This window comes from Triticum urartu, chromosome 7 (genome assembly GCF_003073215.2).
Source record: "Triticum urartu cultivar G1812 chromosome 7, Tu2.1, whole genome shotgun sequence".
Lineage (NCBI taxonomy): Eukaryota > Viridiplantae > Streptophyta > Magnoliopsida > Poales > Poaceae > Triticum > Triticum urartu.
Window position 1 is genome coordinate 628,690,820 of NC_053028.1, and position 19,882 is coordinate 628,710,701.

At 46.0% G+C, this 19,882-nt stretch overlaps 1 protein-coding gene and 1 pseudogene across 1 annotated transcript; one reads left to right on the forward strand and one right to left on the reverse strand.

Annotated features, from left to right (window-relative positions):
- The first annotated feature begins 7,835 nt into the window (after positions 1-7,835).
- Positions 7,836-8,586, forward strand: LOC125525550 (putative germin-like protein 2-3). The gene is made up of 2 exons (XM_048690560.1): positions 7,836-7,956; positions 8,051-8,586. Exons 1-2 carry the CDS (start codon positions 7,836-7,838, stop codon positions 8,584-8,586), a joined length of 657 nt encoding a protein of 218 aa, XP_048546517.1.
- A 3,209-nt stretch (positions 8,587-11,795) lies between these two features.
- LOC125519236 lies at positions 11,796-12,688 on the reverse strand (annotated as a pseudogene).
- Between the last annotated feature and the right edge of the window lie 7,194 nt (positions 12,689-19,882).

The window sequence follows — 19,882 nt, forward strand, 5'->3', positions numbered from 1 at the left end:
GGTTACCAATGGTGGATGTAGGTTTGTACCCGCCACTGGTATTAAGGTTTACTGGAACCCAAAAGAAAAGCCCAATGGGTCGGGAAAGTCTGCACCCACAGGGTTGCCACTATCCATGTACGATAGGCGTCCATGACGTAGCCACCATAGCCTCATCTTTGTTGTAGCAGACGCCACCAATGAGCCCGACGTCGTTGTAGCCAGCCACTCCCGACGATTGTTGTCGGTGTCCACAGCAAGATCTAGCAGCCGCTGACCAGCATGAACATCATATCAATTTAACATTCACAATGAGTAATGTTTCGATTTCTCAATTATTTCAAAAATTAATACCATGTCCATTCACATGGAACAGGCAACAGTAGCAATATAGATCAAAGAAATCCATGTGAATTTTCATAACAAGTTTTGTTAACTGAATTACTAGCAGCAGCAATCTATTTCATCAAAAAACTAAAAGTAGATGCAATTACATGTCTTTCCCTTTAGAAAGGACTTTGGCGTGGAGGGATCGCACCTCTGCTGGATCTTTTTTGAACCGGGCGTTATCCCTTTCCATTGCAAACAACGGAAATACAACCAGTTCCGAATACAGAGACAGGAAGAGGGAAAGAGGTAAGGCGAGTTCAAGCATTACCAGGAAACCCACTGCCACTCGGGTCGCCATCGACCCGAACGCTGTGGGGCGAAAACCTGGTAACACCTACAGTTATCAAATAACTAAGTCCCACGACACCCAGAGAGGGTTACATGCCAACACACCAAAAGTATCATCAAATCGAAAGAGGGGAAACTACTATGAGGAAGATGGCCCTCCCAACAGAACACTTCATTTCGTCCTGTCCTCAACGCAGTGTACCTCCACCACGATCTTCACGCTCCTCCAATTGGCTGGGCAGTGGTCCCGCAAAGTCTCATCAGCTGCATCATGCTGGCCCTGATCATCTCGGCACCTGAGCGAAGCTTGTCAGCGTCATCACCCTTCTGCAGTCCTGTCCAATACAAAAGAAAGGAGCATATAGAGAACACAATTTCAAAGGGAGACTTAATTTGCTTTTTCTCAAAGGTAGCCTTATTGCGAGCAAGCCAGATCGGCCAGCAGGTGGCAGCAAGACCAACAGTATAAAACTTATCCCCTCCTGGAAGAAAGGAATAGCACCAAGCAAAGAATTGCCAATAGTTATCAAGACACTTATCGGTACCAATAGCCACCCCAATAGATCACCACACGACCCTAGCGACCGAACAAGTAAAGAACAAGTGCTGGGAAGTCTCAATTTCGTTACAGAATGAACAAACAGGGTTCCCAGGCCAATTCCTATGACGCATCACCTGTCTAGTCAGCACCGCATCTTGCGAAAGTTGCCACATAAATTTTTTAATCTTGAGTGGAATTTTAGCCTTCCAAATCCATTTATATTGGCACCCACTGAGGGGTTTCTCCGGCAACTTATAAACAGATTTGGTACTAAATTTACCATTCTGGTACAAGCTCCAAACCACACGATCTTCTTTGTCAGTTAAAGGAAGTTTATTAAATGTATCCAAAACAACCCCCCATTGCTCAGACAGCACAGGAGTGAGCCCTTTTCCTAAAAAAGGAAGCACCCACATTCAACATTTGTTTGATAGTACATTCAGGAATATTGCAAATGTCAAAGAGTTGAGGGTAATGCTCCTTAAACGGAAGCAGACCGTTAATGGAGTCACTCCATACCCTGGCAATGTTTCCAAACTCGATGTTGATCTTTCTACCAGTCATGTAAACTTCCTTGACTTTCAGCAAGGCTTTCCAACAGGGAGAGTCAGAAAACCTTGGGACAACATCGGCTACCGTTCTATTCCGCAAGTAACGAGCACGAACGATGTCTTGCCACAACCCACTTTGTGTCTCAAGCTTCCACCACCATTTCACCATCAGACTAATGTTCTGTTTGCACAGGTCTTTGATACCTAGACCACCCTTTTCTTTGGATCTGCAAATCCTGTTCCATCTCACAAGATAGTATCTCTTTTTTTGGTACAACCTTGCCAGAAGAATCTTCTTCTATGTTTATCCAATCTCTCAATGAACGTTTTGTTCATCAGCCACATGGACATATGGTACAAGGATATCTGAGTGACAACAGAGTCAACTAAAGTGTGTCTCCCTCCCATGGAGGCAGCATTACCTACCCAAGCATCAAACCTTTTCAAATATTTGCAAACAATGAACTCCCAATCGGAGTTTCTCAAGGTAGTATAGCTAACAGGCATGCCCAAATATTTAACGGGGAAGCTGCCTATATCACAATTGAAGAGGTCGGCATATTGCTTAATCACAGCATCGTCTCCCCCAACAGTCATAATTTCACTTTTTTTGAAAATTAACTTTCAACCCGGACATCATTTCGAACATATACAACAACAACTTCAGGTTGACTGCTTTATCGATGTCATGCTTAAGACAAATAATTGTGTCATCCGCGTACTGAAGTACCGCAACTCCATCAGGGATCAGGTCCACAGCTAAGCCAACCAGCAACTTATTACGCTGAGCATTTTTTATCATCTTCGTGAGGCATTCGGCAGCTAAGTTAAACAAGAATGGGGAGTGAGGGTCGCCTTGTCGCACCCCTTTCGCACTTTGGAAGTACGCCCCCACACTGTTATTTAACTTGATGCTAAACGTGCCATTCCGAAGGATCTGATTAATCCATCCACACCAGGTATCATTGAATCCCTGCAGCTTGTGGCATTCTAATAGGAACTCCCAGTTAACCTTATCATACGCCTTTTCAAAATCCAGTTTCAACACCACCCCAACCTTTTTCTTCACATGTGTGTAATTAAGGATTTCATGGAGTGAAAGTACCCCATCCATAATGCTTCTACCCTTGACAAAGGCATTCTGGACTGGGCTAATTAGCTTGTTAGCACAAACCGAGACTCGGCGGTCTAGGACTTTTGTGATGAGTTTATAAGGGCAACGAAGCAAGCAAATGGGTCTAAACTGTTGGATTTTGTCAGCCCCAGAGAGCTTCGGGAGCAAAGTGATGATCCCGTAGTTCAACCTTTGAACATCCAACGTCCCTCGATGAAAGTGTCTAAACAAGGCCATGATATCATCCTTGAAAATATCCCAGCATAGTAGGTAGAATTCTACCGGGATATTGTCAGGTCCAGGAGCTCTATTGGGAGCCATTTCAAAAAGGGCCTCCTTGACCTCCTCTTCAGAAAATTCTCTACACAGGTTAGTGTTATCTTCCTCACTAAGTTTTTCCTCCGGAGTCCATGTGTCAGGGTCCAGGTGAAACTGGTTTCCAGAAGCTGGCCCGAATAGTTCTTTATAGAACTCTGTGGCGTGAGCGATCAGCTTATCAGTACCTTCTATCTCCGTATCACCCACCATAAGGGAGTGGATCGTGTTTTTCCTTTTACGCCCATTAGCTATACGATGGAAGTAATCGGTATTTAAATCCCCTTTAAGAAACCATCGCTCGTGCGATTGTTGCAACCAAAAAATTTCCTCATTAACAAGCAACTCATGAAGTTCAAAACAGGCATCGATCTTCCTACTGTACAGCACAGGGGAGAGAGGGGCCTCTTCTTCTAATTCTTCCAACAGTTCCAGCTCCATCCGGAGGTCATCCTTTCTTTTCTTATCATGACCAAATTTATCCGAACCCCACCCTTTAAAATAAGACTTGAATCTCTTGAGTTTGATGTTTAAGACATCGATGGGGTCAGAAGAGAAAACCTTACGCGCCCAAATTTTCTGAACCAGCGGGAGGAATCTATCATCTTTAACCCGCGCCAAATCGAACCGAAATTCTCTAGGTTTCGGAGCCTCACGCCCCTCTTCACCCATGGATAACAACAGGGGGTTGTGGTATGAAATTTCCTGAACCAGTTTCCTGACACAAACCAAAGGAAACAAATCCTCCCAAGTTTCAGACATCAAGATGCGGTCAAGCTTCTCCAAAGTGGGGTGGGCTTGATTATTAGTCCAGGTATACTTGCCACCACTAATGTGTATCTCTCTAAGAGCCAGGATATTTATAATGGAGTTGAAAAGATCAGAAGATTTGTGATTAGATAACTTTTTATTTTTCTCTCTAGAGTGCCTAAGGATATTAAAGTCCCCACCAACAATGTACGGTGACTTGCATACAGCCACACATTGAGGCAAGCTCACTAAGGAATTCTTCCTTAAATTCCTCATGAGCAGAACCATAGACTATCAACAAACCCCAATTGGTCTTTTTCTTCTTATCATACAACACTAGTTGTAAGATATACTTGCCCTTGTCACAGGAGATAATATCCAGGTTATCATTTTTAACACCACACAGGATACCCCCGGACTTCCCAACAGAGGGAATCCAGTTCCAACTAAAAACGCTAAAAGGATCAATTTTCCTCAGGCAACCAGGAGTAAATTTCTTTTTCATGGTCTCTTGCAACCCCAGGAAATCTACAGAATGGTCACTGATCATATCAGAGAGGCAGGTGGCCATTCCTTTCTTGCCTACCCCCCTGCAGTTCCATATGACACCTTTCATTTAGAACGTTTTTTATGGTGCTGAGTCCTAATAACCCTACCAGGAGGCAGTGTAGGGTTACAGACATCATCCACAGATCTACGTTGTTTTTTCTTATTAGATCTGCCAGCAAAGCATTGCTCATTTATAGTTTCATCATGTTCTAACCAATCAAGGTTAACATGAGCTTTCTTCCCCAGCCCATTAGTGACAACAATGTCATCCTCATCACCCTGCCTATTGTCCTCTATACTTTTCTTTTCTTCTAAATTCCCTCTGACTATTTCCAACTCCCGAAGCACATCAATATAAGTAAAATCATTATCAAGAATACAGACCCCCATTTTAGCAACTCTAATCATCAACTCATTATCAGAAAGAGCTGCGAAAGAATTTTTATTCAGGTTTGGTTTGTTACCTGCCCCATCTTTCTCATTGGCCACCCTCATAGCTCTAGCTTCCACATTCTCCTGCATGCTTCGAGCGTTACGCTTGCTGAATCTGTACACGCCCTCAGGGGCAAGTGGTGGAGTGAGCACGATCTCCTCATTACAATCAGGTGAAGGGAGTTGTACCACATACTTAGCAAAAGTCTTCAATTTTGGGCCCACCTCTCCATCAACCTCCACAACCTGCTGAGTAATATTAGTAACAGCAGCAGCATATGATAGGCTACGATTGACCATAGTTTTATTTTTTACCTGCACCTTGTGGGGATCAGGCCCAGGTATCACCATTTTCGGGGTCATAGTTGGGCCGATTGGCACCAACCAGCTCGAAGCACCATGTGAATCCTCCAGGTCATACAACCCCTGCTCCCTAGCCAATGTTTCAATGAGCAAGACCCATCTACCTCACTTTCAGAGGAGGCATACATCTCATTCTCTACTGGTAGCAACCGACAGGTTTTACCACCATGAGAAGTACCACCTTTACCATGATCAGGAGAATCTGAGCGACTGTCACTTTCTTTCAGGTCATCTCTTTTCCTTTTTGGAGTTTGGTCATGCTTAGCAGGTTTGGTGCCAAGGATATGAGCATTAGCATCCTCCACAATAGGGTTTTTGACCAGAATCTCTTCAACCTCATAAGTAAATTTGTAAAAACGACCCCCCAGCACCCCCTCAGCTGAGCTGGGAATTTTGTCCACCATCCTACAGCCAATCTTGGCTCGAACCGAAGAAGGACGATTAATGGTAGACATATCCACCTCCAAAGTGATTCCCACCAGGCCCCCAACATAAGCAACAGTCTTATCACAGTTTTTGTTAGGAGGGATTCTCCCAATCCTAACCCACGCGACCTCCAATAATCCATCAGAATCAATGTCCTCAGACCAGGGGGAGAACCTGACACTGACATTGCATTGTTTCAGCCTGACATTCTCCACAAACAGAGCCCTATCTACTCCCCTAGGATTAGGCATCCTCATCACAAATTTCTGAGGTGCAAAAAACTTAGCAGAGCAACACCACCCTTGCCCTACATACACACTAAGCTCGTGTTCAATATCCTTAGTAAGAGCAGATCCCTCCACAATTGTCACAACAATATTGAAAATGTTCTCTCTGGCCTGTCTATCCACACTAAAATCAGGGATGTAATGAAACCCCTGTCCCTTGGCTTGAAAAGCACACCTCGCAGGCACATATTCCCAGGGAAGAAATTCAGAACAAACAAAGGCAAGATGCCCCTTCTTCTTACATCTAACGCAGATAGCTTGAGGACATCTAGCAGTAACATGACCCAACAAGTTGCAAATCTGACAGGGTTCACGGGGAGGATTGATATTACCAGTTTGTGTAGCAGGATCACGGGCACGCGACGGGGTAGGATTCTTCGCAGGGGTGCGGTGACCTCCGTCCCCCCCCCCCCCCCCCCCCCCCACGACGTTCTTGCCGAGCAGGAGCAGCAGGCTTCCCGCTCGCATCAGCAGCGCCGAGTCATGATCCCAGATCTGCTTCACCCCCACCCCACTTCTCCTGGTGAGTGGGGGCGATTTGCCTCCCGTCAGCCGCTTCATCCCATCTGTCGAACCCGGACTCGCCGGATCCAGAAGCCCTTGTGGAAGACGAATTTCCCGTCTCCACTTTCCTCTTCCAGACGTTGGAATCGAAACCACGCCCCCGCCTACGGTCGAAGCGCCCAGCTCCCCGGCCATGGCGGCCCGCACCAAAGCCATCTCCTCGCATCTCGGTGGATCTACTAGTTTGTGGTTGCTTGGGTGGAGGAAAAGTGGGAGGGGAAGCAACTACTTGAGCAAAAGAACGAGCATCACCATGGATTTTTCCTTCCCACCAACCATAAGACTGACAAACCCTAGATCTGACCGGAGGAGGCGCGTCCCAGAAGTGGGGGAAGCACTCGTCGAGATCTAAAATGGGCGAAGTGGGAGCGGCCGTGCCTTTTATACCTGCCTTGCTCTCGCAAACCCTAGGGTCGCCCGAACCATGGTGGTCGGATCTCTCGTCCACCACGTGTCGACCATCAGCCCCATGGCGAGCCGGTCCACGCCCAAGGATTCCCGGTCCAGCGGTCGAGGCAGGCAAAAACCGGTGAGCCGGCTTCGCGTGCCCGGCCCTCTCATGTACCGCAGCCGACGTGGCAGCACCCACGTGCCCCGCGCCCGCTGCACCGCATGGTGGCGCGCTGGGTCTGGCCATCGCCGTCGTCGCCGGCAACCTGTCATGAACCCTAGCAAAGTGACACGGGAAGGAGAGAATACCCCCGATCTCGATCAATTCACCCTCGCGAAGGAAGCGCACGTCCATCGTACACCCATGTTCATCGAGCAGCACGATCCTGAGCGCCTCGCCTCGGAGCCAGACCACGCCGTCGGCCAGCGAGATCCGTCGCGCGGCCACCAGGTCCGCGGCGTACGTCACGCGCCAGCGGGCGTCCATCCCTGGTCGAGAAATGGTGGGAGATCGAGCAGCACCTCTGCTGGATTCTTGGTCAATCGATGTTGATATGTACAGGCGACTCGTTCAAGCATAGATTGATCTGATGTAATCATGTACGCTATATATTAATTTGATCCTGCCGTCCCACATACATAAGTATGCGTAGCAGGCTGTCCAGATATATACACGCGCTCTGCAGGCTGCACACATCACAATTCACAAAGACTTGTTCCTAGACCCAACCATGTGTATCTAAACATGGGAAATGGGATACATATACGTACGGCAGGATCTCCCTATATATAGCCTCCTTCATTGCATAGAGATCACACAACTCAAGCAGCATAGCAACCGATTCCAAAGCTCGACTGCTTGCTACTTTACTCTAGCGAGGAGAAAACAAAGAGACATGGCCATTCGAGTGTTGCTCCTTGCAGGAGCTCTCCTGGCCCTTGCATGCTCGCATGGCGCCACGGCCTCCGACCCCAGCCATCTCCAGGACTTCTGCGTCGCCGACAAGACGTCTCCAGGTACCACATGCACACTGCGTATATACTCTATCAATCGTAGTTAAGAAATCACTCATATCGGTTATCTTATATACGAATGAATTGACCCATGCAGTACGTGTCAACGGACTGGCTTGCAAGGCCGCGAAAGAGGTCGTCGTCGAGGACTTCTACTTCTCCGGCCTCCATGTGGCCGGCAACACGACCAACAAGCAGGGCTCCGCGGTGACCGCCGTCAACGTCGCACAGATCGGCGGGCTGAACACCATGGGCGTCTCCCTCGTCCGCATCGACTACGCGCCGTTTGGCCTCAACCCTCCCCACACTCACCCACGTTCCACCGAGATCCTGACTGTGCTAGAGGGTTGCCTGCATGTTGGTTTCGTGACATCGAACCCCGAGAACAAACACTTTGAGAAGGTTCTCAACAAGGGAGATGTGTTTGTGTTTCCTAAGGGCCTCGTCCATTACCAGTACAACAACAGGACTACCGGTGCAGTAGCTATTGCGGCACTGAGCAGCCAGAACCCTGGAGTGATCACGTTAGCCAACGCGGTGTTTGGAGCCGAGCCTTCCATCCCGGCTGGTATTACTACCAAGGCCTTCCAGGTGGAGAAGAGCACGGTGGATTGGATCCAAGCACAGTTCTAAGTTGTGTTCCCACGAGTGCGTTTGTTTGTTTGTAAGAATCGACCAGTACTATTTGGTGTTTAGATTATTCAAAATTTGCATTGCATTACATTCTTTCTATAACATTGTAAGTCGAGGATATTGTGTCCTCATGGATGTATGTTTTTTCCTGTTTAATGTTGATGTGTTGTGGGACACAACCCTATTGACTATTTTTTTCCATAGGTAATTGAATGCTTTCTTGTATAATATTGATGTGTTGTGGGACACATCCCTATTGTTTATTTCAAATATAAATTGTTCTTTTCCTGCGTAACTATCACGGTGGCCCTTGCAAATGCAAGGGCAACGTCTTTATTCTTTTGAAATTGTTGGGAAAATAGTGTTTTTGATATTCTAGTGACAATGCTAAATTGAATATCATAAGAAAGCAAACTTATTAAAGGCCTCTTTGGTATGTAGGATTTTGAAACATAAGAATTTGATGCAAGTTCAAACTGAGGACTGGAAAAGCAAAATAATTACTCCATTTGTTCCGGAATATATTGCATATCGGATTTTGGCAAAATCTAACTTTGTAAAGTTTGACCTAAGTTGGTACAAAAAATTGTCAACGTCTATAATACCAAACCATCACCATTAGATCATGAAATATATTTCATATGGTATATATTTAGTATTGTATATATTGGTCAAACTTTATGAAAGTTGACTTTTTGAGAAAACCAAATCACACGGTATTATGGAACGGAGTAAGTACAATTATGATTTTCTTATGCCACTAAATACCTCGATATGATTTTTATTGTGCATTATGTTTTTGAAATAAATATAACCAAACTAATGTATATAGACAGATGGATATCACATTTTATGCTCTCATATCATGTCTTTTCGTGCACCTAGTTTGTACATCAAACCCTCTAGAGAACCTTTTGAAATCCCTGATCTTTTTAGAACATAAATGGTAAACCAAAGGTTTTGTTAATATAAATATTGTATGGTTCTCGATTTGTTCATCCAACTATTAAAGCGGATAATTGTATCCACCAACTCTTAATACTATGTATGTTTGTTTCCTCTAGTGAGTTTCACTATTTATTTATTTATTTTTGACCGATGTAGCACCTTTTTGTTAGCCATATCACACATCACACAAATGTTAAGTTTTAAAATGATTTTCAATATTAAAGAGAAACTATATGTTCTTGAAATCATGAGAACTAGTATAAAAGAACATACAAATTTGATAAAATTCTTAAATGTGGTTTCCACTAAACCTCCTATTTTTAATTTATTTTAAATTTTTTATCATTTGCTTTACCTTTTGGTAGTTCAGTATTTTGTTAAATAAGATTAAATATATATATTTGAAGGAAACTTTTATGTGTGCACACCACATAAGATAAAACTACCTTTGTGCCAATTAAAGCCACTTTGAGGAACAGAGTTCAAAAAATGTCAAGAGTTGAGGGGTCAAATGTATCTTATTTAAGATGTTCATCATGGAGCCTGCACTCACCCAATAGTTGAGATAATAAAATTATGGTTTCTTTTAGAACAATCACCACATAAATATAGGAATATTTGGGTAGTTCAAATTCTAATTTGATCCATGGTTTAATGAGAGAGATATGTGGGTGAATGGTAGCTATTTAATTAGGTTCTGAATATGGCCAAACATCCCTATCAACATTCAATTTGTCTTATTTAACTATTTACTTTCTCTCTTTATTGAATTCGAATTGATATTGGTACACACGCACATATCTGTATGATGATTTTATTTAGACTATGACACAACTTGTATAGGGGTATTTCAATGCAGTGAGTTCTGGATGCAACCCGAATCAAGAGAGTTCTCGGTCACATATATGTATTGTTTTGAGATTAAATTGGTAAATGTATGACATATATGATTTATTTAGTGGTTAATCGGAAAAATAAGATACTCCACGTGTTATACATTTAACAATAAGCCATAGAATAGACATGATATTTCATAGAGTAAAGAATTTTCCGTGACATGAGCCTCCAATTCTTATAAACACATAATACACATGGCATGTTCCACTTTTTCTCAAGCAGCACCACAAGAAAGGAAGAGGCGAAGCTAGCTAGAAAAAAATTGGGCATGGAAGTTGCAGTGGTGCACAGAAGTATGACTCCCACTAGCATTCCAGCATCACATGTGAGTACTTTAATCTTCAATCGTGTGTTACTATGGTAGGAAAAACTCATATGAAAAAATCTATGAATTTCATGCATGCGGCCAAGGAAATCATTATGGGCGTGTTTGGTTCCAGTTTGGAACAGTAGTCGCATTGCATGCCCTTCTCAACCCAGCCTGGTTGAGGAAAAACAGGCCCTAATACGCCATATGCAACTTGATTGGTTGCCTGCATCCCTAGTCCCTGCATCTAGTAATACAAAAGTGCACTTTGTTTGGTTGACTGCATTGGCCCTAGCGGCACATGAACACGGCGTTTGGTTGCATACGGCGTACATGTTGTGCTTACCTTGTACCCTAGTTGGCGAGCTTACCCACAATGATCACACCTAGCACCCCAACGCCATAACACAACAATGGTGACGAATTGGCGAAGATGATGAAGTTCTTCAGCTTCAGGCCGAACTAACGATCCACCTTAGCAGCTTCCACTTTGACAGCTCTAACCTTGGCCCTGTCGACACTGCTGCCTCCGTGCTTTCGCACCCAAGCGGAGTAAGCTTGTTCTGCTGCCTGCTTAGTCTTGAACCCTCTATTGTTGCTGTTGCTATATGATGCCAGTTGTGCATTGGCTTCTTCCCATGAACTATAAACCCCTGGAACCTCACCAATGAACACGGCATACCACTTGCCCTAGCAATGCACAAGAGCAAGAGTTGAAGCAGCAAATCAATGGAGCACAAGTAGCAAACAAAGTTGCACACAAATAACAATGGAGCAGAAAAGAAGTAAAGCATGCATGATCATACGGCATAGCAAGTTCTTCCTAGCACTACCTTGGTGTTAACCTACCACCACATCCAAAAGAGGGTGTCGTCCTACCACCGCAAGTTCACCATCACCGTGAGGGGTTAGTATATACCACCTCACCAAAATATATAGACCATCAAATAGTTTTTGAGACCTAGCTACACAAAATGTACATCGTCATCGTCATCATCGTCGTCGTCGCCACCACCATCGTCGTCGGGGATCATGCACGCTCACAGGCAGCACTACTCTAGTAGTAGTGCTTGCCCAGCCAGCTCCTGAGCCACAACACCCTATGAGCGTCGGCCATGGCAACGAACCCAACACCCTGGGCCTTGTTGTCAAGCAGGTGGCTGAGAGCTGCCATGAGAGCCTCGTTGCTGAAGCCACCCTGGGTCATGAAAGCGCCATACAGGTTAGGGTGGACGCCGAGGGGCTTGCACTCCCTGATGGCTGTTGCCACCTCCTTCACCACCTCAGTCATGCTGCAGAAGACATTGATCTCCTCCTCCATCAGGCCTCCTCTCTTCCTCTTCCTATCAACGGGGTCCAATGGCTTGTCGAAGGGCTTCGCAGCAGGCTTGTCAGGGCCATCAAGGATCTCGACGTCCGGGGTCCCAGGGAAGTCAGGCATGGGAGAACCAAGAGGCTCCCCCGAGCCCATGGCATGCTTCCCAGTTGCCAGCCCGAAGGAGAAGATGTGCTACATCTGGTTGTAGTTCTGGATGGGTGTGTTGAGGAACTCAGCGTCCCTTGGGTGGTCCTAAGAATGAAACACAAGTGTTGTTAGTTGCGATTAGGAGTAGGCAGTGGTGGACAGTATGGAAAGGAAGAGGGATGTGAGCTAACCGCGACATGGCCGGCGTAGTGCTCTGCCTCCAGAACTATGGATCAAGTGTTCTCATCCCATGAGGCGCTGCTAAGGTCTCTCAGCTTGAACACTTGGATCCATCGACTTCTCCACTTCCTCAGGTGGTTGTACACCTGAGTGGCAGACACCTCTTGCCCACAGAACTCGAACACCTGCTTCGCAACGGTGTTCAAGTGCACATCCTTGAAGCCCTTGTCAGTCCTAACTCCACTAGAGATGAGCTCACACATCTTGTTCAGCACGAACATGGACATGAACGGCTGCCACTTCATGTTGTTCGACCTACCATCCTTCTTTGCCTTTACTGCTGCTAGCTTGAGTGTAGCGGCAGCAGCAACAACAGTAGTTGGCTCAACGAGCACTACTGGTGAAAGGATCGATATAGTTGACTAGAGGGGGGGTGAATAGGCAACTAACAATTTTTAGCTTTTCTTTAACAATTTAAACTTTGCATCAAATTAGGTTGTTTAGATATGCAACTAAGTGAGCAACCTATATGATGCAACAATGATAAGTACACAAGCAAGCAAGAGATAAATCACAAATAAGCTCGCACAAGTAAAGGCACGAAATAACCAAAAGTGGAGCCGGTGGAGACGAGGATGTGTTACCGAAGTTCCTTCCCTTTGAAGGGAAGTACGTCTCTGTTGGAGCGGTGTGGAGGCACAATGCTCCCCAAGATGCCACTAGGGCCACCGTATTCTCCTCACGCCCTCACACAATGTGAGATGCCGTGATTCCACTATTGGTGCCCTTGGAGGCGGCGACCAAACCTTTACAAACAAGGTTGGGGCAATCTCCACAACTTAATTGGAGGCTCCCAACGACACCATGAAACTTCACCACAATGGACTATGGCTCCGCGGTGACCTCAACCGTCTAGGGTGCTCAAACACCCAAGAGTAACAAGATCCGCAAGGGATTAGTGGGGGGAATCAAATTTCTCTTAGTGGAAGTGTAGATCGGGGCCTTCTCAACCACTCCCGAGCAAATCAACAAGTTTGATTGCATTACTAGGGAAAACCTTATACACAGAACTTTAGCAGTAGCGCGGGTCAAAGAAGGACGCTGGTGCTAAGTAGCAGTAGCGCGCCTGTGCAAACCGCGCTGTAGATAAAGTTTTAGCAGTAGCGCATCTTGTTCTAAACACGTTACTAATAAAATTCCCATGGCTTAGCCGATAGGCTACACATAGTAGTAGCGACCTATATCGAACCGCGCTACCGCTACTTTCTTTGTAGCAACGCGTTTTAATCTAAACTCGCTACTACTAAAGGATATAAAATTAAATGGAAAGCACATAGAAAGGTAATTGAAAATGAAATAAATAGAATAAGGTGAAAGGAAAAAAATAAAATGTGAAGAAAACTAAATGAAAAAGGGGAAAAAAGAGAAAGGAGTAGTAGTAGCGTGTATCCCAGAACGCGCTGTAGCTAACGTAGCAGTAGCGCGCTTTCTGGAACGTGCTCCTGCTACTTCTGACTTAACCACAGGGTTCGTCCTTCCCCACGGTCACTTCCCCCAAATCCAGCTCTCCACTCTCGCCGCCGCTGTCGCCCGTCGGCCGCCGCGCGCTCTCCGCACACCCTCTACGCCATCCCGACCCCAGATTCAACGCCGCCCCCGCCCCCGACCTCAACGCCGCCCCGGACGCCGCCCCCGACACCGACCTCGACGCCGCCATCCGCCGCGCGCCCGAGCCCCGACCCCGACCTTGACGCCGCCTGCCCCTCCCTCGTTGCAGGCACCCGAGGTGAGCACGCCTGCTCCTCCCTCTCCCCTACCTCTGCCTAGGGTTTCTTTATATTTTAGTTGCATCAAATTAGTTAGGGTTCATGTAAGGGTGGAAACGAATCAAATTTCTAAGATGAATCATAAAACGAGTAAAATTTGACCACTTATTTCACTTTATAGTTGGATAATTGGAATATCCGCTACCACTTTCCACCCCTAGCTTCATAAATTAGATGGTAATTAGGGCAGTAGTTCCTAGGTACTAATTAGTTAGTAAGAACTAGGTACTAATTAGGTACTAGTTTATTTTTATTTATAGTGAGTTTATTTTTAATAAGAACTAGTTGAATTAATAGAACTAGTTAATAAGAACTTGTTGCTATTTTTTAGTTAAAGCAATTTTTCCCGCATCGACGTGGATGATGCCTATCCCGCATCCTCGTCGTCGAGTCGGCGGAGGGCGACACCTGCTTGACCAGATGGGCCATGTCTGGGACTGGGCTCCGCCAGGGTGGTACTGGGAGGCGCTACCTACCGGGGGGCGCAGGTTGGTGAGGAGCCAGCCTGTCGTTGACCCGAACCTTCTTTGGTGGCGGTCGCGTGGGCCAGTGACGGTCCAGAGGCTCGAGGACCCCGCGGAGGTGGTGCGTCACCGTGTCAGTGAGGAGGACGCGCACGTCCGTCGCTACTTGTTTGCATTGGAGCACAGGTTCTCCAATACCTGGCAGGTTCTCCAGGGATCTCACTAGAGCTATGATCCCGTGATGGTTCCTTCTCTGTGGGTGTCCACCGCCCGTGCCGATACCCGTCGTGTGCTAGGGTTTAGTTGTATTAGTGATGTTATATGTATGACACTATTCAGGATGTATTAGTGATAATATTCGACGATGTATGGATGCATGAGATGATTTACTTTTGCGTATTGAATGCATGCTAATTTGAGTCCTATAAGATATTTTGAAATGTATATCTTGTGTTGCTCAAATAGGATATGTGCTTGCCCAAGTGGCCGGTCATGTTTGCAGGTTACACCTCCGAGTGGCCTATGTTTTGCCGGAGTGTTGATTCATTTCTGTTCCGGCAAATTTCAGGCGCTCGATATGTCCTATTTTAGCAAAGGTCATGCCGGATTTTTCCATGAATTTTGGCATGACTTGTGCCAGAAGATGTAGGAAATATCAAGTGCCCCGGATTTGTGTCTTGAGTATCCCGGTAGTTGTCTTCGATCGATTTTCAATTAATGTTTTAACTATGAACATAGGAAATGTCTGACGATGAAAAGGATTTCGGTATTTGCAAATACTGCGAAGACGAGTGCGGCCTGTGCGACTGAATCTTCCTAGATGATGATAGGCGCTTCAGCATCAAGCTGGACGAGAACTTCGAAGTGGATACAGTAAGTCAGAACGACAAGTCTTCATTTGCTTCATTTGCTTTAACTTATAATTTAAGCATGACATTAAGCATGACAAGTCTTTTTGTTTACTATTCTACTAGCGTATCCCCTGCCATGCAAGAGTTTTTGTATTGGATAAGATAGGTTTCGGTCATACTATGGACGAAAAGAAAGTTTACTTGAAGACCGAGCATGGTTATATTTTCCACAGAAAATTATACAATTCAGACGACCACACCTATTTTGGATGCAAAACATGGCGAGCACTATGCAAGACTTATGCATTTGAGCCTGATATGGTTATCACCTTTGATATTCGTCCGGAAGATGATATTGAAGGTAATACCGACATCTGGTTCGATGTGCAGACGCCTCCAGTTATACCATTATGTAAGTTTCTCAACCATATTTATGTCTTTGATATTGTTTGTTCAAAAATAGTTGACAACTAATTTGTATTGTCAGCTTATTTTGGTGCAAGCAAACATGTCCAGCGCTTGGTAGATAGGACCTACTACTGCCCCGATGCTGAACTAAACTGCGAGGAGCTAAGTCATTATGTTTCATGACTTGAGGATCTTGATACTGTCAAGAAAAATTTTCTTCCTGCATTTAGAAATGTTAGTACTGAAAACGTGCGACCAATAGTGTTCATAATGAACTATGGTCACATCTATTTAGGAAGGATGGTAAGATTTTTACTATTTGTCCCGAGTGCATCTTTTCCATACATTATTTTTGAAGATAAACTTCATTGCTAAGTATGTTACCATACGATGTTCTTCAACAGGGACTCCCGATGAATGTTGTGCCTTATGGGATCGAGACTAAATGTACCATGAGTATTATTAGCTTATGGCCAAGATATCCTACAGATTACTTTAGTGCATTCAAGATTAGCGACAGATGCTTAATAGTGCAAGACTGGACCAAATGTGTGATGGAGAAGCGCAGATAAGTACTAGGGGGCAGCAAACAAATGCGCTACCCACGATTAGGAGATAGGTTCATCTGCATGCTCCAACTTGATCAAGGAGTAGAGCTACACATGTTTTATATTATTTTACCTAAGAGAGAGTAGCAGGAGTGATTAGCTAGCTAGAAATGAGTTTGAGGATGATGATGTGCTACACTATTACTATGATGATAAAATAGCTAGTGTTGGTGGTAATGACTATGATGATTATTATTAGCTAGTGTTAGTGGTGATTAAATAAATACTGTTGGTGGTAATGACTATGATGTTGATTAAATAGCTTGTGCTGGCGCATTAGATTCAAGTGGAGGCAACATGTGGTGCACATCGAAAGTACTACTAGTCCAAACTGATCAAGTTTGGATTAGTAGTATACTTTTGACATGCACCACATATTGCCTCCACTTGAACCTAATCCACCTTCATTTGACACACTGTTATGGACATAATGATGTAAACCTCATAACTGGTATTGTACCAATATTTGTACGATGGCGCATAAATACACTAAAAAAAGAATACTAGTAGCGATGGAGAGAAAACACGCTGCCAGTAGTTACATTAGCAGTGGCGTGGGAGTGAACAAATGCTGCAGCTATTTGTCCTAGCAGTAGCGCGTGCGGGCACACGTTACTGCTAAGCAATAGCTATAGCGCCTTATTAGTAGCGTGCCTACCCGCACTACTAGTGAGCACAAAACCAGCGCTACTGCTAGGGTTTTCTCTAGTAGTGTTGGCTAGGGAGTGAGATCGGGCGAAAATGGAGCTTGGAGCAACAATGGAGCTTAGGGTTGGAAGAGATGGTCAACTAGAGGAAGAAGACACCCCTTATATAGCTGTGGACAAAATCCAACCGTTATCCACCTAACCAGCCCGCGACTTGCGGTACTACCGCCCCTGACCAGCGGTACTACCGTAAGGCCATGCGGTACTTCCGCCCCTGACCAGCGGTACTACCGCAAGGCCATGCGTCACTACCGTGAGGGACCGCGGTACTACCGCAACAGCAGCAGGAGCTAGGACAAACCTGTAGCACAAGGGCTGAGGGCGGTGCTGCCGCAGGCGCGGTACTACCGCTCCCCCTTGCGGTACTACCGCAAGGCAGGAAACTCCTAGCCTGGGAAGAGCGCGGATGAATAAAAATACATCCGTGCCTACTTCCGCTGGAAAACAGACGATGCAAAAATCCGACACAGTACTACCGCTGAGGAGCGGTACTACCTCCTGGCAGCTGAGCCAGGCCGCGTGTGGTACTACCGCGCACGGGGTGCGGTACTACCCTGGAGGCGCGGATGTAAAAAATTACATCCGCCCCTACTACCACGAAGAAGCGGCACTTGGCCTGGGGGCCACGGTACTACGGCTCCGGAGGAGCGGTACTACCGTGGGCTCCTGCGGTACTACTGCGCCGAAGTACGGTACTACCGCTCCAGGGAGCAGTACTACCGCAATCCCAACATCAACAACCAGGACAAAGCAAAGAGGATAAACGGAGGATGCTCCAATGCGTATGGGAAAGGTGGAGACAAGGAAGAAAACGTGTACGTGATGAATCCACCTGAACCTTTCCGACACAGACCCCCTCTTAATAGTACGGCTTTCCTACGATTCAAAACCACCAAAAAGAAACGTAGAAAAACGCCGTCTTCAATAGTCTTTGAGGGGCACGAAATCGTCTTGTGCCTAGCGATGAAACGTCTAGGAAACTCAAGGCACACGATTAGTCCGCAAAAACATTGTAATCAATCACCAAAACACCTTAGGGATAAATATGCCCTTATAATCTCCCCATTTTTGGTGGATTGATGACAATACGGGATTTTCACAAATGGAAATAATATTGAGCAAACGCAAACCCCTCCACTCTAGAATATAGACGGGCTCCCCCTAGATGTGTGCAAACTAGATGGGTGCTTTGGACTGCACGGCACACATACTAGGATCAAAACTCCCCCTATATTTTAGAGACAAGGAATATCTTGCAATAGTAAGGCTAACACTAGACAAGATAGCAAATACGAGCATAACATAAGTAGCACAATTATAAGCTCACTAAGATAGGATAGAGTGCATATGTCTTACACCATATGAAGGATAAGTCTCAAAGGCACAAACCAAACCAAAGCAAACGAGGTCCAAATGACAAAGCAAACACACCAAACACGACACACGACTCGCAAGCACGCAAATCCCTACACTCTCTCCCCCTTTGGCATCGAGACGCCAAAAGGAAGAGAGGACACCTACACGCAAGGGGTGGCTCAGGCAGAGAAATCATCCCAACTCTCCTCGTGCTCCTTGTCAGACTCGGCGACGGGGACGGTCTCCTCGATGTCCTCCTCAGAATCAGTCCACTTGTAGCCTTACTTCGCCATCCATGGAGCCTCTGGCGTGATGACCTCCTCAGAACCGCCAGAAACGTCCTCTCCAAAGACCCTCATAATCTTCTTGTCGCGGCGGTGACTCTCCTTGGATGCCACGTAAGTCCTGTACTGCCGCTTTGCTTGCGTGCATAAACGAGTATTCATCTTGTCCTTCAACTTCTTGGCCCACGAGGGCTCTGAGGAAGGATGGGGAGACCTAGCAGCACGGTCCTCAGCAACATCCTCTGCTCCAGCCTCCTCCTCATCAACATCCCTCCTAGCAGCAGATGCCTCAGCACGAGTAGTAGTGTTGGCCCAGTTGGGCTTGACACGGAGACTGATGTGCTCATGCCGAATCCAGTCTGGAGCAAGGAACTCATCACCAGGGTACAGCTTCTCCCAAGTCTTGGAGATCAACAGAAACAGGTATGGTCCATAGATAGGTACCTTATGGTTGAACACCGCAAACCGAAGCTCACAACACATGATGTGTGAGACATCAAGTGGCTGAGTCTGAGACACAAGTGCCTCCTCGCACAGGAGCATCATATCCACCAGATAGGAATGAACCTTGTCCTTGTCGCCAATGCGAGGGAATAGAGAGTTGCGGAAGATGTGATGCATGATATCCAGAAAGGAGTTCAGCACCCATGTCGACTTGCCACTGGGAAGCACCTTCTCAACATAGAACGGTTGTATCTTGTTCTTGCTAGCAGACTCAGGATTGGCATGGGGGAGAACACCAACGGGTGTGGTGAGCCCGTCATCAGGAACTTGGAGCAGATCCATGAACTCCTAGGTAGCAGTCAACTGACGGCCATTGGTCATCCAGGTCATCCTCCGCTCCTCCCCGGGGTGAAAATAAACTGAGGCAAAGAACTGACAGATAAGCTCAGGGTCATAGTCAAGGTGGAAAGAGATCACATGTTCAATACCGAACTGCTCCACCAAATCCAGAGCTTCTCCAAAGTACTCACGAAACTTGTCCTTCCTCAAGT

Bases quoted from the DNA above. Each gene is read 5' to 3' on its own strand.
- LOC125525550 (XM_048690560.1), top strand. From the start codon at position 7,836: ATGGCCATTCGAGTGTTGCTCCTTGCAGGAGCTCTCCTGGCCCTTGCA. The intron at 7,957-8,050 runs GTACCACATGCA...TGACCCATGCAG, and splicing joins CGCCGACAAGACGTCTCCAG to TACGTGTCAACGGACTGGCT.